At 44.3% G+C, this 25,334-nt stretch overlaps 2 protein-coding genes and 1 long non-coding RNA gene across 4 annotated transcripts; 1 reads left to right on the top strand and 2 right to left on the bottom strand.

The window, feature by feature from the left end:
- Nucleotides 1-2,275: 2,275 nt before the first annotated feature.
- Nucleotides 2,276-2,898, bottom strand: LOC120828254 (uncharacterized). The gene is made up of 2 exons (XR_005713499.2): nt 2,781-2,898; nt 2,276-2,476 (listed from the first exon to the last, which is right to left on the bottom strand). It is a non-coding gene; the product is annotated as an uncharacterized LOC120828254 (long non-coding RNA).
- On the top strand, nt 2,444-7,868 carry LOC120828253 (fructose-bisphosphate aldolase A). The gene is made up of 8 exons (XM_040191723.2): nt 2,444-2,679; nt 3,336-3,452; nt 4,235-4,501; nt 5,607-5,767; nt 5,925-6,008; nt 6,666-6,840; nt 6,933-7,132; nt 7,230-7,868. The coding sequence occupies exons 2-8, from the start codon at nt 3,341-3,343 to the stop codon at nt 7,320-7,322; spliced, it is 1,092 nt and encodes a 363-aa protein (XP_040047657.1). The 5' UTR covers nt 2,444-2,679; nt 3,336-3,340; the 3' UTR covers nt 7,323-7,868.
- Nucleotides 7,869-9,593: 1,725 nt separating this feature from the next.
- On the bottom strand, nt 9,594-22,409 carry gps1 (G protein pathway suppressor 1). Of its 2 annotated transcripts, XM_040191722.2 has the most exons (15): nt 21,942-22,243; nt 20,710-20,774; nt 17,822-17,914; nt 17,219-17,400; nt 15,780-15,944; nt 13,124-13,259; nt 12,757-12,834; nt 12,583-12,643; nt 12,384-12,469; nt 12,008-12,102; nt 11,817-11,922; nt 11,625-11,705; nt 10,508-10,645; nt 10,295-10,429; nt 9,594-9,966 (listed from the first exon to the last, which is right to left on the bottom strand). In XM_040191722.2, the coding sequence occupies exons 2-15, from the start codon at nt 20,740-20,742 to the stop codon at nt 9,892-9,894; spliced, it is 1,464 nt and encodes a 487-aa protein (XP_040047656.1). In that variant the 5' UTR covers nt 20,743-20,774; nt 21,942-22,243; the 3' UTR covers nt 9,594-9,891. The 2 variants fall into 2 exon arrangements, with proteins under 2 accessions (XP_040047656.1, XP_040047655.1); XM_040191721.2 differs by lacking the exon at nt 20,710-20,774 and having other exon boundaries at nt 21,942-22,409.
- Nucleotides 22,410-25,334: the final 2,925 nt, after the last annotated feature.

Here is a 25,334-nt window from a genome sequence, read left to right as displayed (position 1 = left end):
TTTTGTGCTGTCTCCCCTAGCAGGTCTCCGTAGATAGTAGTTCCTTCTGGACCCTGGTCGTGACACCTGCCTGGTCCGCTGACCCCTGCTGCTGCCATCACCCTCATTATTATTTTAAATATTAATCATATTATTGTCATCAGGGCTGTAGTGGAGGGTAAACGCACGTAAGCGCCGTTTACGCACCTCTAGAATTTTGGAAATAGCGTTTACGCACCTATAAATAGTGTTTACGCACCTCTAAGTGGCGTTTACGCACCTCAAAGTTCCCTGCGCCTTGAATTCTTCCGTTGGAATAATCCGAAATAAACTTGGTGTAATTTTAAAACAGCTAAGACTAAGACTACGTAGTCGCGCACTCTGTGTTCGCTGGTCGTGCACTGGTGACGTGTAGATTAAAAAACAAGTCAGTTCTCAATGTGAAAAAAAACATGCTGTATAGGCTATTTATGATGACATAGGTAGTACATGAGTGTTCCTTTAACTTATGTTATCAGTGTAATTGACAAGCTGCTTAACTGGTTAACTCTTAAATTCAACATATTTTTTCAGGCAGTGATAGGACAGGCAATGATGCGGAGAGCACAGGGAGAGGAGAAACACCAGGTCCAATAGAGAGAGGAGAAGCACAGAGGAGCCATGAACCCCAGAACTAGTGGCAGGACCTGACATGGAGGACAAGGAGGCCCTCTGGGCACTACTGTAAAAAGGAGACTCCATATGTAGATAGTTCTTAATCTGCAATTGTGTTGTTGTGTTGTGTTGACATACTTTTCTTTACTGTTTTCTTAAATTTAATAAACTACAAACTACTAACACATGTATTCATTGTCATTGATGACTTTTACTGATAACATAATGCAATATAGCCAGGACAGCCTTACAGAGTCGCGACGCTTTGTGTTGCGTTGCTTCGCATCGCTTCGAGGTCTGTATGATGACAAAATTCAGAGTTTACCCACCTCTAATTTTACCACTACAGCACTGATTGTCATCATAAACCAAGATTACCCTTTCCTAAATTCGTTGTGCTCTCCCTCCCCACGGGCTTCTGTGGATGGTGGTTCTATCTGATGGTGGTTGTCCCTGCAGTGGTTCCTACCGTACGCCTGTGGCTACTCACAATTATTTGAATCATTTCTGTCATAGGAATTGAATGTATTATACATATTTTACATTGTTCATTCTATACACATGACATCCATTGTAGTCTGTCCATCCCAGGAGTGGGATCCCTCCTCTCACGTTCTCCCTAAGGTTTCTTCCCTTTTTTTCCCATGGAAGCGTTTTTCATTTTTTGGGGAGTTATTCCTGTGCTGATGGTGGGTTTCGGGACAGAGGATGTTGCATGTGTATGGATTGTAAAGCCCTCTGAGGCAAGTTTGTAATTTGCGATTTTGGGCTGTACAAAATAACATGAATTGAATTAAATTAATCTCGGCCACATTAATCGCATGGATTAACGCATTGCAAAACTTGAACCTGCTTGCTTGCTCATGTGATGTGCTCACTAGATTTTCTTTTTGACAGTAAGTGGGTGGACCAAGTCACCATTTTATCTTGACATCTAATTGGACTAAAGTTGCTAGTAGGCGGAATAAAACTATTTTACAATTGGCCAATAATTGCGGAAAACGTAGGTGGCAGGTTCCCTTTTCAGAACGGCATAAACGGATCTCAGAACAGCATAAACCGATCTCCGACCAGCTTTTTATAATCAATCATAATTTGTGACAAAACATTATGTTTGAAGGAAAGGAGCAACCTGTGATAGTTTACCTGCATCATGTTTTCATATATTACATCCTACAGTTGTGACTCGAAGGGGAAGGTGTCAGATAATCAATAGAAATGTCAAATGAAACACATCACTGATTACAGACATTATATTAGCTCTGCAGCAGTAGGAATTCCTCAGTGTGATGACACTCTGGTCAGGCATCATCTTGCATGTGAGGTTCCTCACGTACACCCTCAGATCCGTGGGAGAGGGTTTTTAGGGCCTGCGCTATGTCTCACAGGCAGCTGGCCCTTTCTTGTAAAGTCAAATGCAGATGAAAACACACCGGCAGAGGTCCAAGTCTGTTCGTTTAAAGTCTTTTGTGTTAGCTTGGGAAATAAATCAGATGGAAAATGCCCGTTTTTGATGGAAGGTAGTAATGAGTAGAAGTGTCCAGCTCCTTCTACACAGAAGTTGTTGTTGACAATGTGTGCGTTGTAACTGCACACATTGCAGCCAGCCGGAAACTCTCACATGAAAAGATACAAAAACATCTGGCCATCAAACGTAATTTTTTAATGGTCCCCATTGTTTTTATCAAGGTGATTTGAAACATGAATTTGGTTTGACCATCCTCTCACATGGAGGTGGGTAACTGAAACAGAATATCGAGCTTCAGCAAAGTGTGTCTCTGGAAGACGTCCGTTGAGCTGTGTATCAGACGTTCGATCAACCGCCGGGGAACTGATTGATGACCTGTAAGACATAAAGGAGGGTTAACTCACGCCTGGTATTTCAGCATCACCGTAATCATTGCGTCATTCCTGTCACAAGTTGAGCTCTGATTGGACAATCCCCAACACCCTCCCCCCCCGTGCATTGTCTCCATCTGTGCCCTTTACAACAGCAGCTTCCTGCATCTCTCCGCTGGTTCGTTTCACTGCACAATCCACAACCTGGTGAGTTTTATTTTCTCAATCAAAGCATGTCAAGCATATACATTGGAGATGCCAGCTATGATAATATTCTCTGTTGTCGAGTTTATGAGTTCAGTAAATACCAATGCAGTTTTTTCCTTGAGTTTTCCGGTAGCCATTTGTTTGAGGGAACTCCCAGTAAACTCCTTCAGCTGGCTCGGCAAGGACGCGGAAGTGGCGACACAAGAAGCTACGTTTAAGCTTACTGCCGGATAAATACTTCACTATACTTTACAAAAGTTATTTAACACCAGCAGGATATTGATAACAAAGTTTAAAAGCCATCAACAGTCCCCTGTGTTCAGTTAACTGTGAGCCAACGTTAGTTTCCTTTCACGGAGGACATGTTCTTTTTTGTATTTCTATTGTACCGGAAGGATTATCCGAATGTCAATGATTTCAGGCTCTGCTTTTATTTCAACATCAATAAACATAAAGCGGGTACATTATACAAAGTGTATATTCATGGATAAACCAGTGTACATCAAAAGAACAAATATATTTTAAGGATGACAAAAATAAAGAAATATTCTGTGTAAATGAATAAATAACTTTTTTTCAATAGAATTCAAGTGGCGTATTTTGTCTTAATAAGTAAGTCATTCTGAATCTCTCTTTTCTCCTGGTCTCCATCCCAGTCACCATGACGCATGCATATCCTTTCCTGAGCACCGAGCAGAAGAAGGAGCTGAGTGACATCGCTCAGAGGATCGTAGCTGCTGGTAAAGGCATCCTGGCAGCTGATGAATCCACAGGTACGACATGTCATCCCACCAAGCCTCAGTAATCACATAGAACCCCCTGCTGGTTTAATACTCCAAAACGAAGACTGTATGAACGTTTTAAAATACCTAACTGCCAATAATACGAAAGTACATACAATATATTTTCTGCAAAGAAACTCTCACCTCATATGGCTGCTACATCTGCAGAGCTGATATTATTGTGCGAAGTTGGTGTGCCGACAGGGTGCCGGGCTGGTCCAAAACCGGACCACCTCCATCACCCCGCAAAGCGCAAACCGGCAGCACAACACTGGCACCAAGACAAATTATTATATATACAGTATTATATATAATCCTACACAATGTCCTTTTTATATATATATTAAGAGGGAACTGAAAATCTCAGGGAGAAAGAGAAGAGATGTATTGTTTTGTTAGGCACCATCAACAACACCCCTACACACACACACACACACACACACACACATATGCTCGACCCTCGGATTCCAGTGTCATTAGTGTCTGTTCTTTCTCTGCTGGCTTCATTCCTTAAAGGGGACGTATTATGAAAATCCCGTGTATGTGTATGTATGTGTGTATATATGTATGTATATATGTATATATATATATATGTGTGTATGTATGTATATGTGTGTATATATATATGTGTGTGTATATATATATATATATATATAAGTTAAATGTTCAGTTTACACGTCAGACGTGGCGACTGAACATTTACCAATTGCCTCCCTGACTGGTAAATTCTGTTTTTTAAACCCATCCACCGCTCTGTCTCCATGCACCTCCAGGCAGCGTGGCCAAGCGCTTTCAGAGCATCAACGCTGAGAACACAGAGGAGAACAGGAGGCTTTACCGTCAGCTTCTCTTCACTGCCGACGACCGCGTCGGCCCCTGCATCGGCGGTGTTATCTTCTTCCACGAGACCCTCTATCAAAAGACGGACGATGGCAAGCTCTTCCCCCAGCTGGTGAAAGAGAAGGGCATGGTGGTGGGCATCAAGGTGGACAAGGGTGTGGTTCCCCTCGCTGGCACCAACGGAGAGACCACCACTCAAGGTAGAGGGAACGAAACGAGCGTCACAAGAACAAAGGTTACTTACTGACGGGCTTCAGCATGTGAGATGCCTCACAGGTTTCTATCACCAAGAAACAACCACTTTAAAAATGAACTCGCAATTTATATAAACCTGAGCATGAACCTGTATAAGACGGATGGCCTCTGATTCATGGAGGGAGATCTCCGCAAATGTCGGTTTTCCGGTCGCGGGGTCCACAAAGTTGTGGAGGAAAATACGGGACAAATGTGTCCGCAATGAAAAGCAACAGTGTGGATGCACGGGGCAATAAAGTCTCTGCTAAATAAATAAACAAACCAACGACTTGCACACAGAAAGACGTCACTCTCTAGGTCATCTACGACAAAAAACGTTACTCCAGCTGTTGTTCCGGTGGTGAATTGCTTTGCAAAACACGCAAGCCTTTTTGAACGATGAAACCCGCAGAAGCTTTATACCTAATATTGAGATTCTGCAAGAAAAACATCAGAGCAAGTGAGGTGAAGCTACAAGATTTGTATCAACCTCATGTCAGAGTTTAAAAATATATGAATAATTATGATAATAGTTATATATATATATATATATATATATATATATATATATTATACACAGAGTTAAACAGACCCTGATTCTCTTTCTCCAAACATTACACAAATGTCAAAGTTGTTTAGGTGTGTAGATCATAATAGTTTATTATAGAATTGTATATATTTTTAAATTATTCCTGAAGAAAAGATCGATGCAGAGATTTGACCTTTGATTGATGCTTGATGAAATTGCACTTTCTTGTTTCTTGTGAGTTTGTATCCCTATGGTTGAATGCACTTATTGTAAGTCGCTTTGGATAAAAGCGTCAGGTAAATGACCTGTAATGTAATTCTTGTACCCGCCATAGTGAGACCAAGTCATGGAGGCCTGTTCTATATGCTATATTATATATTACAGGCAACATCCCATTTGCCACGTTAGCAGACAATACTAATGAACAGTACGATTATGGAAGATGTTTAACTTGTGATATAATCCACACAAAGGACCTTCTGCTGTTCAGTGATAAAACTAAACTGTAGAGTGCATCTCTGCTGCTCCCACGTATCTGACAGGTCTGGATGGGCTGTACGAGCGCTGTGCTGAGTACAAGAAGGACGGCGCTGACTTTGCCAAGTGGCGATGTGTGTTAAAGATCACCCCCACGACCCCGTCCCAGCTAGCCATCATGGAGAACGCAAACGTGCTGGCCCGCTATGCCAGCATCTGCCAGATGGTGAGCGAGTCAAACGGGACACACGCCGGTTAGACGCAGTACGGCGAAGCATCACAAGCAGCCGTTACAGAAGTCCTACCTAGGAGCGGAAGTGCAATTGTCTCTGTTGTCATGACGGTGGTTGCAATGTTCTCTCCACCCCCCTGCCCTCCTCCAGCATGGGATCGTGCCCATCGTGGAGCCAGAGATTCTTCCGGACGGTGACCACGACCTGCAGCGCTGCCAGTATGTGACAGAGAAGGTGAGTGATGGTGGTCAGATGGGTAACAGATAAGAGTCATGTAGGCTTACCTCTCATAAGAATCCATCACCGTGAATTTGGGGTGTTCTCAAAAAAGGAGAGCCGCATTAACTATGGCATAAAAAAGACAATTCAGTCAGAGACAAGTCAGTTAAGGAAAAGACAATCGTTTATCAGTAACCGGGAGATTAGTAGTCGAGTGGTGTCCGCCCTGATCAGCAGCAAGATAAGTCCAGAATGATGAGTCAAGTCAGCGTATTATGGTATTAGATGGGAAATACTATTGTATTTATATCATAGTCAGGCACAGTTTATTAATTAACACTGTTGATATATGGGCAACCGTGACTCATGGAGTAGAGCGGGTGCACTGGTAACCGCAGGGTTGGCGGTTTGAAGCCTGGCTGCTACATGTTTCTTGTTGAATTGCCCCTGAGCAAGACTCCAAACCCCTATTTGCTCCCACAGATGCCTCCATGGCAAAAAAGTTTAATGAGAATAGGGCACTGAAATGAGAAAAGCACGGTGGGGGCAGTGTGCTTTTCTCATTTAACTTTTTTTTTCTCCGAAAAATGACCATCTGAATTACATGCGCTTGTCTCTGAAGACACATTCCCTGCCTGACACGTCCCTGCCTGTATTTATGAAATCTGCCAGGTGTTGGCAGCTGTCTACAAAGCACTGTCTGACCACCACGTCTATCTGGAGGGAACGCTGCTCAAACCTAACATGGTGACCGCCGGCCACTCCTGCCCTAAAAAGTACAATCCTCACGAGATCGCCATGGCAACTGTGACTGCACTGCGACGCACTGTGCCCCCCGCAGTGCCAGGTCAGTAAAATCGTAGCTATCTGCACACATGCTTATTACATGTATACCTGATTGCTACCTGACCTTTTGCCTGTGCATTCTGCTCCCACAAGGTGTGACCTTCCTGTCAGGTGGTCAGAGCGAGGCTGAGGCCACCATCAACCTGAATGCCATCAACCAGTGCGCCCTGCACAGACCTTGGGCCCTCACCTTTTCTTTTGGCCGGGCCCTGCAGGCCTCTGCACTGAAGGCCTGGGGAGGCAAGAAAGAGAACGGCAAGGCCTGCCAGGAGGAGTACATCAAGAGAGCCCTGGTAAGGAGACCGTAGAGAGACACAGTTGTAGTTTAGGGGATGACCGCTACAAACACATGTCTTAAGGTATCCTTCTTTGCCTGGTGTTTCTCCACAGAATAATAGCAAGGCCTCTCTCGGGAAGTTTGAATCTTCTGGAGAGAAGGGAGCAGCTCAGGAGTCTCTGTTTGTGGCCGACCACGCCTACTGAAGTGAGCCAGGCACATTGCCATTCTACCCAGTCACTCCACTGGTTTCTCCCACATTCTCAGTCACACAGAACCAATTAGCCTTCAGTATCACGCCATTAGGGATGCGAGCCCAATGAGTTCTAGGATAGAAAACCATTAGACTACACTGCCCATATGCCCAGTAAATATCATCCCTTAAGTTTTACCTTGCACTTGTAACGTCGGTGTTGGGCCTACATCCTAATCACCACCCTCACAAACCAAACCTTGAGGTGTGACCTTGTTAAGTGGCCTCTTCCTGCTTCCCTGCTTGCCAGGGGAGAGGCAACTACATAGAATACATCTAGAAAGTATCACACCAACAATTGTATGGCACTTGTCTGCCGTTCAGCCCCTTAGCATCTCATCAGTTGAGTCAGGATTTGGGCCGGAGGCTAGAGACCAGGACTAGGCCCTTCTGTAATGCTTGATTTAGTGTGAGGTGTCACTGTATTTTCTGTTTATGCATTTCAACCCCACAGAGACAGAATATTTTTTCCTGTTGAAATTAAAATATTCCATAACTACCGGCGTCCTGTGTTGCATCTATGAGTTTGTGTACATGTATTTGGGGAGAGTGGCAGACAGTCTGGCACAGAAGTGATGCACATTCAGTATAATGACCTTAAGCTTCTTTCCATAGCAAATATGTATCCTTTTACACTATGTGAATTTGAGCTCCATGCGGTCTATCAAACTTACCTTCAGTTTCATACTTGCATTTTGGGTTTGAATGTGTTTCATGCTTATTTTTCAAAATCCCACCTTTTTTCCTTGTACTGTCTGCAGAGCTCTTTTTTTACCGCTCTGAGAAGTAGAGCCCAGCCTGCTCAAAATGTGCAGAGGTACAAGATGGAGGAGACGTATTCTGGAATGTGCATGTGACAGAGAAAGGGAGGCAGTGTGTGAATGTCTTGACGTGTTGATTCATGTTTTATTGGCTGAGGCGGATCAGGTTCTTTTTTTTTTTTGTGCAACAAAGGTTCACCTCTAACAGAGGTAGGTCGGCCTGGTTACTTTATGAACTGAACCTCACCTACTGCACGTTCAAAGTGATAATCCGAAGGTTTAAACTGACAAATTGTATACGTCAGGGATTTCTTTCAACTTTTCTGCATTTGTGAGTTTAAACTTTTAGTCTCAGCCTAAACTATTTGGGACTTCTTTGTATTGGTCTGGCATCATTGCTCGACTGGTCTTTAACCAAAATTCACTGCTGTTCGCTAGTGGTCAGTGGCTGCCGGCATCAAACCCCACACAATTACCCAAGTGCCGTGTTGCTAACAGATCAGGTCTAGCCTACAGTGCTTTGCAAGTACTCAACCTCCTTGTCATGGCATTACTTTTATCTAAAGCGACTTACAATAAGTGCATTTCAACCATGAGAATACAGACACAAAAGAACAACAAAGTGCAATTTCATCAAATAAGCCGATCTACAACTTGCTATAGCTAAGAGCCATTATAAGTACAATTTAAGTGCTATAATTTGTTAGTGAAGAGGCGTGTCTTTAGTTTGCGGCGGGAGATGTGAAGGTCCTGATGTCTTCAGAGAGCTCGTTTCACCTTTTCAGAGCAGGACAGCAAACTGAACTAAGTCAATAACCAAAGGATAACCTGGATCGTCATATTTCCCAGCTTGTGAGTTGGTATACACACACGTATGAGTTTTTCATGTGTGCTCTCTAACAAGGTCTGCAGTAGGCTACTGTTACACCTCCGTTGCAAGGACTTCTGGTGACTCACGCATAGGTGATTTCGACCACAGATCCAGCATCAGGGTTCTATTCTACAACACCGGTTTGAAGACCGTAAGAGGGCCAGTTTGTTTCTTTGGCTCCATTACCAGAAATTTAAAAAAATGTTGTGTACCTGAAACTGAGGATTTTATTAGCTTAGCACTTTAAATCTACATAGGAAAGTGGCCCTAATCATAAGAGTCATCCATATTTCTACAGTAGCCAGAAAGGACAAACCAAACAAGTCTCCAGACACTGACATTCATGGTGTTGCATTACCTGAAAGTCACCGTTGTTCCTTGGAAAGGGAGCGGGGGGATTCTGTTGACAGCAATCAGCAGCCTGACACTAGATCCTACACAACGTCCTTTCAACCCTCCAGTGGATAAGAGGCGGACCACGAAACGGGGCCTTTTAGTTGCAGCACACAGTGGACTACCCCACCCTCCCTAATTCCTCCTGACTCAGTTTGTTACCGTAAAACAGAGCCAGTGCGTAAAAACAACCAGTATGTCGGGTAGGTATTTTTATTTTAAAATGGGATTTGTGTTAACAAGGCCTCCATCTTGTGTAAGTAGAGCGAAGTGCATCTCCTACCAGTAACATGCAGCTGAAGTACTGAGCTTTCATCCAAACAAACATCAGACTAACAGAATGTCCTCCATTTCAACTAATGGTCTTTATATTGGTTTATTTTTTCAGCAAATAAACAGGAAGTGAGGGGGTGCTCGGCGGTTGGTTTGGATGAAGGACATGGAGACCATTCTCCTCCAGTCTGGCGCTGCTGTTAGCAGAGCAAGCATGCCGATCTTCACATGTTGGTGCTCATCCTGGTCTGGCTGTTGGCTGGTGTCAGCTCCCCCTGGCTGCCTTCCCTGGGTGGAGACTGAGAAGACATGACAGGAGGGAGTTATTGTTTCCATTCAAAATAACCGTCAATTCTCGGATTCTGTGTATTCTGGTATAAGCGCTTCTCACAAATCAGAACCTGTGGGAAAGACCCACAGCCTTGAAAATAGCACTTCTGTAAAGTTCATGTGATGAGGTTAGCGTTAATGTTAATTAATCCTTGCAACAAGAAAAGCAATGTCTAAAGTCCATGTCCTCATGTCCAAATAAAGGCAGGCACACCAGCGTACTGCTTTAACTGGAGTTACGCTTGGACTAATTTAGCTTCTGTTTAGCTTGACAACCGTACAACTCCTCTTTCCTACCTTGACGTGGATCTGATTGCGCAGCACAGCAGCTCGAAGGATCATGGCTTTGGCTCGTCTCTGGAACTCTTTGCCCATGTGGAGCGACTTCTCAAACGTGGTGCTCCTCTGGTCCACATCCCTCGCGTACAGAATCTGTCAACATGTCCGTCGTTAGCTCCAAATCACACATTACACACTTGGACTTAATTTTCTTGTGTGTGTGTGCTTCACCTTGCTGTGGGAGTCTATGCGAGCGTTGATAAGACCCTCCAGTATGAGCTGAGTGAGCTCGTCTTCCAGAGCCGCTACTGTGGTGTTAAAGGCCTGGGCCATCTTCATCATGTCTGCTGACACGTAGGGGCTGAAATACTGAACAAATACACGTAGACATCAGTGGCGGCTGGTCCATAGTGCGCAAACTACTCGAGCAGTGGTCCCAACTTTTTTTTTTTATCGGTTTCATGTTAAGACAATATTTCGGACCGGTATTTGAAGCTCTTCTTCGGTCTCCTCAAGGGGCCTTTTTCACTTTCCAAAGATGTTTGATTATTGCAAATTTTTAACAGCTTGTGGGTTTAAGTTTTGCGGTAATTATCACGTGACTGAGACAAGCATCTTAAAATGTGTCAAGGAGGACAAGAGCATGTAATGGCGCGTTTCCACCGAGCGGTGCGGGTCGGGTCCCTTTTATTTGTGTCTCCACTGCCAAAAGTTGAGAATGGTACCAAAAATCCGAACCGTACCACTTTTTGGGTACCCTTCCGTTGGGGTACCTGGCACAGTTGTCTGGTACTAAAGGGCAGAGCTAGACTCACTGCAGAGCGTTGATTGGTTGAAAGAGTGTCGTCATTTGTGCGTGCCGCAAGGGGAAAGACAACACACGTAACACACTTGCAGCATGTAGCCTTTGCTCAAACAAAGATTGTCGTCTCCTTGTGACAAACAGCCACATATGGAAAAGCAGGAACAGGATCGGCTGTACGTCCTCCATTGTTGTTTGCGGTTAGCTTTCAGTTTTCGCACGATCGAATGACGTCAATCTACTTTCCGTCATGTACCACGCCTACCAAGTAAGGGTACTGTGGAAATGCTCGCCAAATCATGGTTAACAGACCCGACCAGTACCGACCCGACCTGTACCGCTCGGTGGAAACGTGCCATAATTGGGAGAGAATGTTTCAAAACAAAATATTTTTCCAAAAAAAAATGTGGTACCGGCATGGCACGGACCGCATGAACCTGAGCAGAGAGGTTTGTGCAAAGAACAACAAGAAACTAGGTATTCCAGAAGACAAACATCATGCCTTTAATGCTTAAAGAGTATAAACGCACAAAGTGCATGTCTGACCTGAATGAGGGCTCTGTTCCTGATCTGGCTGTACAGTGTCTTGACGTGTGGGGCCAGGTACATGTCCAACAGGAGGTTGTCCTAGAGGACACACCGGACAGACAAACTCCAAATCATCTAATGTGTTTGTGTGCCACGTACTCCCAGAACCTGAGCACCATCCTAATCAGTTAGTCTACAATAACTACCAACCTTCATTTCATCAAGCAGCTTCAGACAAGATGCATACTTGGACTCGTAGAACTTGAAGATAATGTCACGGATTTGAGGTTCCAACTCTAGAAATAACTTAAAGGAGCTGAGGACAGGAAAAAAAAGTGTAATAGCATTGCTTACTATTCCTGAAGATATGTTTCAGTCCTCGTTTACTAAACTGCTCCTACCTGCTGGAGATGACGTTACGCTGGAGCTCCTGTCTATCAAATGTGGCCAATGCACATAAGCCTCCATAGACGGCTACATTACTGGGCGACAGGAGCTAAAAGGGAAAACACACACTTATATTATTGTATTTATTTTTGATAAATAGGTTGGATGAATAAGTTGCCATCAGCTGGTGTGTGTACATTTGATCTTTTATTTTTATGATTTGTCTTTGGTTCTGAATAATTCTAAAAATGAAAGCGTCCCATCTAAAAGCCATAATGTCTCATCGGCTAGATAGAAGTCATGGAGCCAAAGAATGCCCATTTCCCAAGTGTCATATTAGCTTCAGTTGAACTTTGGAACGTGCGGTCAATTTGTAGTAACTTTGCTCACCTCTGGGCAGTCACAGTGGTCAAAAGAAGCCTGCAGGAAGCACTTGGCGGCTGGTTTATATTTTCGAGAGGCCAACTCTGCCAGACCTGAAACACCAACAAAGAAAATCACGGCTGCTCTCAGAACATCTGTAAACACATACTTGGCGCTTCTTCTCAGCTGCTCTTCCAAATTCATAACCATAACACAGCATTCTTACCTGCAGCACACTTTAACTTGGTAAGGACAGCTTGGTTTTGGCTATCTCGCTCTCCTCTTTGCTAAACAAGCAGAAACAAACACCAACGTCATAATCATGGTCATCTGAAAGGCATTGTCATCTTAGTAAGCAATGTATTTCTCCTTCAGGGGAGACACTGTGACCCCTGCTCACCTCTGCTATCTCTGGCGTCGATTCGGCTTTGTTGACGTAGCTCAGTACATGGGACCAGTTCTGGAGGTAAACACTAACCTGTGGGAACACAAGAGTTTACTCCTTCAGATACATTGTGTGCCCAGTCAAACAGTTGGAAACGCTTCTTTCCTGCTATGAGACAAAGTGTAAATACAGGGCATCCAGAAAGTACTCAGTAGTAGAATCTCATCCATTTTGGAATAAGGCTGAAACAAAACAAGATGTGGAAAAAGTGAAGCGCTGTGAATAATTTCCAGATGCATTGTACATAAGCATACGATAGCAAAACAAAGCATCAGTAAGTCCCCACACTAGCTGTTAAAATGGTTGCGACATGGTACTGTACCTTGATGACATTCAGACACATGTTAATGACATGCTTAGCACTGGTGCAGTAGTCTCTGGCTCGCGAGTAGCACTTGAGGGCATTACTGAGGTCTCCACAGTCCAGGTAGTGATCCCCCAAGTCATCGTGACCTCTCCTGGGAAGATGGAAAAAGAGAGTTGGTGGATGTCCCCGGTGGACAGACCCGGATCCACACATGTGGAGTCCGAGCTGCAGGAGTTTCTGGTGTACCTGCATGATGATTCATCTGGTCTCATCGGAATCCTACCCAGCAACACCAGTGAGGAGCATTAACAACTAGAAATAGATGTATATACATAAATACAGCTTTACTGATTGAAGTGATCGGGGGTGGAGGAATCCGCTTCTTCTACAACATCAGCTGGTGCAAAGACGTAACAGTGATCCTACAACACTGTTCTCCTGATCTGGAATCTTTGATCATTAACTGTGAACCCTTTTACTCCCCCTGTGAGTTTGCTTCATTCATCCTGGTCGGTGTTTACATGGCGCCGCCGGGCAACGCGCAGGATGGATAGCGGATACACCGTGTGGAGTGAAGCGGCCCAACCCAGACTCCTTGGTTATTGTCCACGGGGAATTTAACAAATTAAATCTCAGCCAACTTCGTAGATACAAACTGATTATTAAATGCCCCAGCAGAGAGGAGAACACGCTGGATCACTGTTACACCACAGCAAGCAGGGCTTATCACGCAGTCCCTCGTGCTGCGCTGGGACACTCTGACCACGTCATGGTCCATCTGATTACTGCATACCGGCAGAAACTACAGCTCTGTAAACATGTGGTGAGGGAATCCAAGAAGTGGACCAGTTAGGCGCTGGAGGAGGGTGGGAATTGTACGGACCGCAGGCCACATCCGGCCGAATCACAAAAATAATCGCTAAAACAGTAAGCCATTCTCGGAGGGGGAGTTTGTCAAAGAGTGCCTGGTGGGCTCTGCAGCACTAATATGCCCTGAAAAAACAAAGTAGCATTTGAACAAGTCCCGCTATCCAGGCGAACCGTGACGAGAAGGATCGAGGCTTTGGAAGAGAGCTGCGATGTCTGTGACGTGGCCGAGTAACGTGGTAAAGGACGTCAACATTACGAAGGGAGCTGGCAGCACTGCGGTCATTGACAGGGACTTCACTTTTGGAGGAGCAGGAGACTGAACATGGCGACAAAGAATACCACAGCTGTCAGATGGCTGAGCTTTGGCAAAATGCTAAAAATGGTATGGGAGCTGAAAGCACACAGGGGCGATGTGGCGCAGGGGTAGAGAGGGTGCGCTGGGAACCCCTAATTGCTCTCCAGGCAAAAATGTAAAAAATGTCATGGGTTAAAAATGTAATGTGTCGCTTTGGATAGAAGCGTCAGCCAAATCAGTGGTCCCCAACCTTTTTTACCTCACGGACCGTTTTCATGTCAGACAATATTTCGCTGACCAGTCGAGAAGGTCCGACGGGGGGGGGGGGGGGGGGGGGGTGTTGTAGTAGTCGCGCTCTGTGTTCGCTGGTGGGAGAAACTGCCGTGCACGGTAAGAGGACAATTGTAAACGTGAAGAAAAACGGCTGGTGACACGTGGGGAATCTGTCAGAGGGACGAGCGCACATAATTAGGAGAAAATCCGGTCAATTTTCAAAATAAAACATTTTTCAGAAAGAAAAAAATATATATATAAGCTGTGTTGCGGCCCGGTACCAAACGGCCCGGTGGTTGGGGACCACTGAGCTAAATGACCTGTAATGTAATAAAAAGCAGAGATTCAGAGATTCGAGAATCCTGTGAAAAGAAAGGCAAGGACAGCCCAGAGACAAAACTCTTGTAAAGCAGCCGGTCCGAACTCTGTCTCCCCCCACACCCTGAAGCATTGTGCTGATCAGCTGTCTCCAGTGTTCACAGACATCTTCAACACCTCCCTGAGGACATGCCAAATACACTTGTCACTTTCTGTTCACTGGTGCACTTTGTTTTTTAAACTTTTTATTTAAATTCCTCTTGCACTATGTTGTCTTATCAGTCTGTCCATTGTCTTACTGTCTGATGTTATGCACCAACCGCCAAGTCAAATTTTGTTTGTCTTACATATTTTGGTAATAAATGTTCCTGATATTATAAGCTGCTTAGGGCTTTAAATAGGTCATAATTATTCCTTTAATATCTACTTTGTATTAATGTTAAAACAACATTTTCCAAAGGTTAAATTTGGTTAGATGCTACCAATGTTCTACGGTTGTTCCTCCATGGCTTATTTCAAAATTTCACTTAATTTCAATTGAATTGATTTGACTTTGTATAGCCCAAAATCTGAAATTTGTATCAGAGGGCTTTACAGTCAGTACACATGTGAAATCCCCCGTACCAAAAGTCCCATCGGCACAGGAAAAATCCCTTCAACTGGGAGAAAAAAAGGAAAAAACTTGAGGGAAAACGGCAGATGAAGAATCCCTCTATAGAGGAGGACAATTCATTAATTAATGTCATATGTACCGATTGAACAACGTAAAAAACAACACGTTCAATTCATACAACAAAAGTCATTTAAGTATTCTTCACTTATGCAGTGGAGTCACAGGTCAAAAATAAGAGATTTCAGGGTTGTGATCAGTAAGATTGCAACATTGATTCCAATAATGGTGTGTGCCGTCCTCACCTGATGCTCTCTTTAATGGAGTTTCCCTTGTAATTCTTGAGATCAGTGTCCAGTTTCTCCAGTTTGAGCAGAGCCTTTTTCCTGGTGGACTCGGCCCAGGCCGAATCCAGGGGCGGAGGAACGACACCGCCCTCAGGTACCGTGTCTGGCACACCCTGCACTTCCCTTACCAAAATAACAACAATAGATATATTATTACAAAAGATACAGGGAACTTTTTCCTATCAGATTTCAGAGAGCTGAGCGATGGCACGTGTTCAAGGCAGTCTACGCTTATATGTGAAAATATAAACAAACATCGCTCCGATCAGATATCAATGTGAAAGTTTATGTGGGATATCTATACTGGTATGGACAGTGTAATGTCTTAGGAACGAAAGGCTGCCACATCTTTTAACACCGAAAAATCTAAAAGTTAAAAAACGTTGTGACAGGCTGGTCCATTCTACCTAAATTCAATTTCAGCAACTCAAAATGCTTCCCAATATCTTGCGTGGCCCCCCATGTGCTTGTATGACTGCTTGACAAAATAGCGGCATGCAGCTAATTACAAGACGGATGGTGTTTTGTGGGATGTCCTCTCAGATCTGTCTACGGGCATCACTGAGCTCCTGTAAAGTCTGAGGAACAACCTGGCGCTGTGGCTCCCAGAGGTGTTCTATTGGGTTTAGGTCAGGTGATTGTGAGGTCCAATCAATTGTATTCATTCCTTCATCCTCCAGGTGCCTCTGTGAAGGGCACAGAGTGCCAGTGGGTGCCAATTCTGGTGTTCTATAGCAAATGGAGTTCCGCGGTGCCGGGCAGTGAGCCCAGGGCACACTACAGGACGTTGCGCCATGAAGCCTAACCCGCATGAAGTCCACTGCTGATTGTTTGGGTAGAGGCATTCACACCAGTGGCCTGCTGGAGGTCATTCTGCAGGACCCGGGCAGCGCTCACCCCGCACAAAGCAGCAGATATCAGTCCTGTGGATGGCTTGAGGACTTCTGGCCCTGTCCAGCTCTCCTAGAGTGACCGCACATCTCCTGGAATCTCCTCCATGTTCTAGAGATTGTGCTGGGAGACAACATCCCATCGCGTAGTTGTGCCATCCTGGAGGAGTAGCACTATCTGTGCAACTTCTGTAAGGTTAAGAAATGGCCTAAGAGGGGAGACTAAGGCTGGGTATCATTTAGGTAAATCAGTACGAGGATCAATACAGGCACCATCAGCTGCTAGGCAAACAAGTCCTGCTTTACCTGCCATGTTTGCCGTATTGCTAATTAGCTTTTGCATGGCTGACAGTGTGTCCCCTCGCATTAAATCAGGGGGGCGCCCCTGCATATGCACTCGCACCAGGGGAAAGAGAACCAGCGAACAGACTACTACCCCCCTCGTTTTTTACTTTTAGAATCTCAAAAGCAGTGGTCTTATGCCACAGGATTAATTTATAAGAATACCGTGAGGCCTCTGTGAGTTTGCGGTGGATCTCTTCGTAAGTGTCAACGTTGAAGGTCCTCTGGACAAAGGTGAGGGCCATCTTCAGGGCTTCCACTCGGAGCTGAGGGCAATGCTCAGCGATGAACTGAAGCCTCTCAATGCGCATTAATCCACTGTAGCTGGTGGCATACTGCTCCAGGTCCTGCACAGAGAGAAGAGCAGGGGAGAGGTATGTTAACGTACTTGTACACCAATGCTGCACATGGCCACCACTAGCTTCTCCTGCTGCTGCTGACAGCCTTTGTCTTTGGACGGATTACATGTAGTTTCGTAGATGACGAAGATGAGCCTGTAGTTTTTATAACGTTACAACATCGCTTCTTCCCCATTTTGAATGGAACGTGTTTGACGAAGCTCAGCTGCTCTGATTGATTTCATTCAATCAAACATTTCACCAGTGGTCATTGCAGTCTCAATGAGGAACATTAACTTTGTATCTCCAATACAGAACCACTGCCGAGGAACAACGGAGCATATATAGATATATGGACCATGTATAAATCTATGTATGCACGCACGTGTACACACACACACCCACACACACATATCTGTCAGATCAATACCAGCGTTGGGTTCTCCACTATGTAATTGGTATCCGGAGCGTTCTGTTGGTCTTCCTGGGGGTCCGCGTCGATTTGCATGGGCTCTACAGACCCCTGAAAGAAAGGCAGCAGACACAGAGGTTAGCAGAAATCACAGGGTAAGCCATGATCCACATACTAGTCGAAATTAATTTAAAAAAAAAATACTAGAAGTCTAAAATCGATGTTTCATGAAGGCTAGTTTCAGTTTTCCAGATTGGGGCAGTTTTCAACCAAAAGGAATTCTTAGTAAACCATCACCCCATTTTGTTGACTTGAATTAATTGGCAGATCTGTAAAACTGAGTTCTCCACAAAGAACCACACGAAAGCACCGCTTTTGATCTTGGGTGAAAAGAAAAAGTCAGACATCTTGAAAAAGCATAAAAACACAAGCACAGTGAACGGTCTACACCGAGATTATGATCAGTCGATGTTAAATCAATGTTCACAAGGTGAAGCAATGAGATGTGTTTTTCTGTAACAAACAAGTGGCAATAACAAACCGCTTCAAGAGCTGGTTTACGCTGCGACGGGAGATCTGCGAATGGAGACGTCACAATTGATTGTACTTAGAATTATCTACACAATCAGATATAGCGCGATATGATGAATTCATCGCTTATCTCATTGTCAACAGCTTAGGTGGAGTCGGGTTGTGCCGTTCTGTTACTGTTCCAGCAGTAAACTACCAGCTCTGACCGGTGGATCCCAAGGCTTTCCCAGGCCAGTATGGGGATGTGATATCTCCACCTACTTCTGGTTCATCCCGGAGCCCCTTTCCAGTAGGGCTGTCAACGAATATTCTAAATTGGAATATATATATTCAAATAGTTGTTAAAAACAACTATTCAAACGTAAAATAAATAATTAAAATCAACAGCGGCAGCAGCAGCGTGACTGTCTGCTTTGCAGGAGGGCGCCTGACGGTACATGGCATGAATAAAATAAGGAAACGTTCCATGTTCACCACAGCACAGCTCGCTCGGAGCGTTCAATGTCTGTACTGTAAATTAATGCTAATATTTGTTTCAATCACTGACTGAAGACTGCCATATTTGAGACAAGAATCGCAAACTTCAATTGCTTGCACAAAACTCTAGATTAGCACTCAGCATTTGTTTATTGTTGTCGTTCATTTAAACCGCCATGCGCAGAGAGCGATCGATCTGTGGTCTAGTCCATTTACTTATTTTTATGTTGTTAAATATGTTTAAATAAATTACCTATCCAAGTAGTTATGTCTCGTAATAATTTGTCTGGTTCTTTACGTGCCTAATACGCAACCAGATATTCGAATATATTGAAATATGTGGGGGGGGGGGGGTTTAAAGCGAAATTTTGAGCAATTTTGACAGCCCTACTTTCCAGGTGGCCGTGCCTGGAAAACCTCCCTAGGAAGGCGCCCTGGGGGTATCCTTACTAATGTTGCATGGTAGATAAAAATATACATTTCTCAATAGTATCTTGCTAACACTAATATTAATGCCTTTAGTTAAGTGTTGAAATAGCTAGGCAAAAACAAGCTGGTAAAAAAGGGAACGTCAGATGTTTTATTTATTATTATGGATAAATATACCAATATCGTATTTGTAGAATCATATCGTATTTTTGGTATCTCATTGTAAGTATTGGGTATCATAATATTTATGGCAGATATTGTACCGAAGTCATAGTTTTGGTATCGTGACATCCCTAATTAAAAAAAAATGTGTGTGTGTGTGTATATAACTGTCGCCACCTTCCTATAATATTATATTATATTATATTATATAGGAAGGTGGCGACGGTTCATGCGACCTGCCGATCGCTTCATAGGACGGTGGCGACGGATCTGGCGAACTGGCAATCGGATGATGGAAACATGGCAATAATCAAAGAGGCATGGCAACGCTAAAACAATAAAGGGACATATGTATCGACCGCGCATGCTAAACAACCCATTTCTAGTGGTCGGGCGAACGGTTTGGCCGGGGTGCAGAGAGGCTGCTGTCAGTCCGCTGGTGCTCTCTCTCCGCTCGCTGCGGTCGGTTATCAAAACGTTGCCCAAATGACCCTTTTCAGACTTCATGAACAAATACAGAATCACTCTGTGTTCATTTCTAAAGCATCGCATTAAGACACACATCACTTTATTATTTAAGACGCTGCGCTACTTGCAGGTCGCTGTGTTGTGCCTGATTCTCAATAAAGTTAGAAACAATGATTTACGGCGAACGCGTGGTCGTGAAGATACTCGTTAACATGTCATTTGCATGAGGCGGCGGACGCGTGTCCATGTCTCTACTGAAAAAGGATCCTTCCACCGACCACTGGAAGAACCAACCACGGACCAATGCAACCTGCCGCTCCGAAAAGGGAACCTGCCACCGACCACCGGAACCTGCCATCCGGACAAAGGAAGCTGCCACCGACCACTTTTCCCACCCGGCCCTACTGCCTTTATGCCTGTCGGTACTGTGCAACTGACTACCAAGTCCCAATGGATATCATAACCTGCAAGGCCTCCTTCTTCATGATTTAAACAAGCTAAATTGGTTGATTGTAGATTTTAAGCCTGGTTCTAAAGGGAATACATGGTGACAACAAGCAAGGCAAAATGAGCACACAGGAGTCAGCAGTGGTAGTTTGGCATCGCCACAGATGCAACAATCGTTGTGTTATCATTCGCTTTGTTAGCTTTTTAACATGCTACCAGGCTGATGTGGAACAAACGCTAGACTTAAGATGTTGCAAAAGTTGTATAGTTAGTACTCTATGCTACATGTATAAGGTTTATTAGGCATGGGCATGATACCGAAGCTTCTTTCACTCAGGTGAAGTGCACTGTTTCAATACATAGTGTCGAAGCTTGTGTTAAAGGAAGAATACCACGAGACTGATGGCGTCCGAAGCTTCAGACATCACTGGTACTTCAGAAAGCGCTTCAGTCAGTTCTACAGTTTTTACATTTTAGCAGAGATTAGAATGACATAGATGGCAAAGTACACAACAACAACAACAAAAAATCACAAGTAAGAAAGAATGGCAATAAAAGTAATAGGCCCATTTAACGAATATCAACTTAACGTTACATTGCGACTCATGAAATAATAAGTCGCCCAGATTTAAAAAACACCAAAACATTTCATGTAGGCCAAACATATTTTGTTATTCAGTACAACTTAATATCATATTTTACAGTAACTATTACAAAGCACGGTCTACATTTGATGGTGACTTTTGTCACCAATATCATGATAGCACCGGCTACTTGGACTTTTATTGCGAATATAAGAGTAGAACCGTTTATTTGGCCGTGGTTGGCGGGCTGAGCTAACGTTAAGATCTTCTTGAGCCTCATGCTAGCTACAGTTTAGAGCTAACGTCAACGATAATGGGACAACATGCTAATAACAAGAAGTTGCCTTGCAGGGCCAGTTTATGATACAGTGACAAACAAGCTGTTCCCTTGACTATGATCCGTTTGGTTTCGGTGGAGAATTGGACTGAAGGTGTCGTAATAGCACAAACTGCTACACGGAGGACTCCTCGGCCTTGTGTTATGTTGCCAGTGAACTGTTATCGTTACAACTGCTTGTATCGTTGGTAACGTTAACGTTCGATAAATGGAGGCCCTCGGCTAAGTTAGTTGTTAGCCTGCACGAATTAAACAAACTCCGATTTAAACTGTTCCACGTACAAACGTGCGAGCATTTAAAGTGGAATCCCTCCATCGGCATTTAGCATTAACGGTGATTGTTTCTTTTGCTTGGGATTGTCTTCACTTTGCACGGTACGTTAGGAAATGGCAGTAACTTTACGTTACCTTTGACAACAAATGCCAAATGCCAAATCTTTAAATGTTAATTCTTAGATAATTCATACGCAATCTGGAACATACCAAACACATGGTGGTCTGGCTCTTGGGTTTTCTTAATTTGTAATCTTTAAGTATTAACCGATCCGAAGATAAATGTATGTACGTTAGCTTAAACTAGCAAGCTAACTGCTAACATTAGCTAAGGTTAGGCCAGTGTGATGAAGATAACGTTACATCAAGTTCAGTTTCTACAAATATTGGCTTTTAAGAAATGACAAAACCAGCAATAGTCAAGACTTACCTGGAAGTTAAACACTTGCAGAGGCAAAGGCATCTTATCCGAGCTGGTTATTGTTAGAGGGGGGATATATCATAAAGATATTGTTGTGCGGCGTGCACTCTAGCATCCGAGTCTCTGGTGGGCTGGGTCTAATGTTCGCGCTACGGCTCGCGGGAAGGCCCAGTTTGACAACTGCCTGACAAGCCTGGACCGTCTGGGATAACTGACGTCACCTGGAGGCTAGCGTGGTAAAGCCACAGCTATAGTGGCTGTGTCTCAAAGTCGCTAGGCTGTATTCTTAAGGACGCATTCGTCGACCGCATACGTCACTTCCGCTGCAAGTCGCCTGTCCCAATCCGTCGGCTCCTCCGAACGCGGTCAAGGGACGCAGCCCTCCTGGAGCCGATTTGGAGGACACATCTGATCTACTGTATTCTTTCTATAAGCCCGCATGCAGTGCGGCCGACAAGGATTTAATCTTTTCAGGACGGAGGCGGATGATCAATTAGAGTATTAAGTACAATTAGAGTGCTACAAGTTGTTTCGTGTTTTTTTAGTCAAGGTATAGTCTGAAGAGATGTGTCTTTAGTTTGCAGCGGAAGATTTAAAGACTCTTTGCGGTCCTGATGTCATCAGAGAGCATTTCGGAGCCAGGACAGAGTCGTGATCTGGTCGAGTGTTTTGCTCTCAGTGAGAGAGGGACAGGCAGTTTGGCAGATACAGAGCGGAGAGTGCGGGTTGGGATGTCGTGTTTGACCATGTCCTATAGACATGTAGACTGCACCTGATCCATTCACAGCATGGTATGTGAGTACCAATGTTTTGAACTGGATGCGGGCAGCCGCTGGTAGCCAGTGAAGAGAGCGGAGGAGTGGAATAGTGTGGGAGAATTTATGAAGGTTAAACCAGTCGAGCTTCTGCATTCTGGATGAGCTGCAGAGGTGGAATGGCGGTAGCAGGGAGACCTACTAGGAGAGAGTTACAGTAGTCCAGGCGGGAGATGACAAGAAGCTGAACCAGTACCTGCACCGCCTTCCGAGTGAGAAGGGGATGTATTTTCCTGATGTTGTAGAGCAGGGGTATCAAACTCATTTCAGGTTCAAGCCAGATACAGCCCACTTCGATCGAACGCGGGCTGGACCATAAAAATCTAATGATGGGGTAAAAACCCTATAACAAGTAACTGGTATCTATGGAGCGCAGCTGCCTTGTAGGGCAATACAGTGTTACAAGCTCTTTAGACAAGACGGTGCCTCACCAGCAAGTGCCTTGTAGGTGAGGAGAAGTACCTTGAATTCTATTCTTGATTTAACAGGGAGCCAGTGCAGAGAAGTTAATACAGGAGTAATATGATCCCCTTTCTTAGTTCTTGTTAATACACGTGCTGCAGCATTCTGAATCAACTGGAGAGGCTTAAGAGATTTACAAGGGCAGCCTGATCACAAAGAATTACAGTAATCCAGTCTAGAAGTAACAAACGCATGAAATCATGTCTTGTTCCTGATTTTTGATATGTTACGTAGATGAAAAAAGGCAGTCCTTGAAGTCTTCTTCATATGAGAGTTGAAGGTCATCTCCTGGTCGAAGAGAACTCCCAGATTCCTGACGGTGCTGCTGGGTACCAGAGCAATTCCATCCATGAAAACTGTATCACGTGACAGCTGGCTTCGAAGGCGCTCTGGGCCTATCAAGATCAGGAGCAGGAGCATCAGGAAGTTGCCGGTCATCCAAGTTTTGATGTCTCCAAGACATTCTTGGAGTCTAACAAGCTGGTCGGTCTCTTCTGGTTCAGTTGAGTATCGTCTGCATAACAATGGAATGGATTTGGAACCGTTAACCCACAAAATCAGAACCAAAGAGTAACAATGTTGTGACAAATGGGAGAAATGGAAGAAGTTCAACACATCAACGACAGTATAGGTGTGTGTATGTGTGTGTGGTGTGTATCCTGTCTGTGTTGAAAATGCAAAAATGTACTTCTTACTTCCTGTTTAGTGCAGCTCTTCAGTCGCTATTGAGTGTTGCCAGATTAAATGTTATCTTCGAGTTAAAGGAGGCATCCTGACTGAAGACAACCAAGATTCTTTACAGTGCTGCTGGATACCAGAGCAATGCCATCTAGAGACTATATCAATGGACCGCGAAGGTGCTCTTGGCCTAGTACAGCAGTTCCCAAACTCAAGAATGCCGCGGCCCTATTTGAAATCTGAAAATCTTTCGCGGCCCACCCAAACCTTTAATCACAACTGTGATCAAAACATAATCATTAAATAGCCTTACGAATTTAACCAAAATCAAACATCCGTGAGTAAAAGTTAGTCTCCGCGAGGTATTTGCTCGCTTGCGAAACGTGAACTTCGTTGCTTGCGAGGAGAATCTCTGCTCACGCTCGAAGGAGTTTTCTACGCGCTCGCTGTTGTTCTTTCTGACAGTAAGGTGGAGACGGTGCTTTCAGGGTCCGATCGATGCTGCGAGGTGCGTCCGCTCCCGCCGCCCCCCTCGCCTTCCACGCCTTAAATCTTTGGCTGCTTTTAGAATAACTTATTTCCCCCGTTAAGATGGTTCAGCTACTGTAGAGAAAACGGCACCGTCTCTCGCTCTTTAATCTCATGAAGTGCTCGGCAAGAACGACAGCTTTGTTTCTCCGACGCGCCCTGAAACAAGCTCCATATCTCACGCGCTTGAGCGCCGTTTAGCATCTCGCCGTCGTAGACGAGCTTTGGCATGTTTGGCAGAGCGCCTTGTACAACCAGTATGGATCAACCGATTAACCAATTGATCCATATATAAGGCGCTCCGGATTATAAGACACTGACGTTTTGTGAGGAAATTAAAGCCTTTTAAGTGCGCCTTGGAGTGCGGAAAATGCGGTATATTCACTTTAATACTACAAGAGGGCGCCCCGTTTGTTGAACAACGACAGGCGGACAAGAGCAGCCGTTTCGAGCAAGAGCCTTATTGTTTTATTAATCTGTCCGTTTAAATTGTTTGTGCTTCATCAACTAATCTTCCACATAACTAATGTGCCGCATCATAAATATTTTTATATTAATTTCAAACTTTTAAAAATTGAAAATTAAAAAACTTTATTTATTGTAAAGGACCTCTCGCGGCCCACCTGCAGTACCTTCCCGGCCCACCAGGGGGCCGCGGCCCACACTTTGGGAATCGCTGGCCTAGTAAATTAACCTGCGTTTTATTTGAGATTAACATCAGGAAGTTGCAGGTCCTTAAGATATGCTTGAGGTTTTCTTTTTTCTACATTGTAGATAAATATTGAAAACTGATATTGAAAACTATGAGGAACACGTGGAATTATGTGGTCAACAAAAAACTGCTCAAACCCCAAATAAGTTGTATACAGTATTTTAGATTATTCAAACTAGTCAATGTTTGCTTTGATGGCAGCTTTGC

The sequence above is a fragment of the Gasterosteus aculeatus genome, chromosome 11 (assembly GCF_964276395.1).
Source record: "Gasterosteus aculeatus chromosome 11, fGasAcu3.hap1.1, whole genome shotgun sequence".
Lineage (NCBI taxonomy): Eukaryota > Metazoa > Chordata > Actinopteri > Perciformes > Gasterosteidae > Gasterosteus > Gasterosteus aculeatus.
This window is presented reverse-complemented; position numbering and strand designations above follow the sequence as displayed.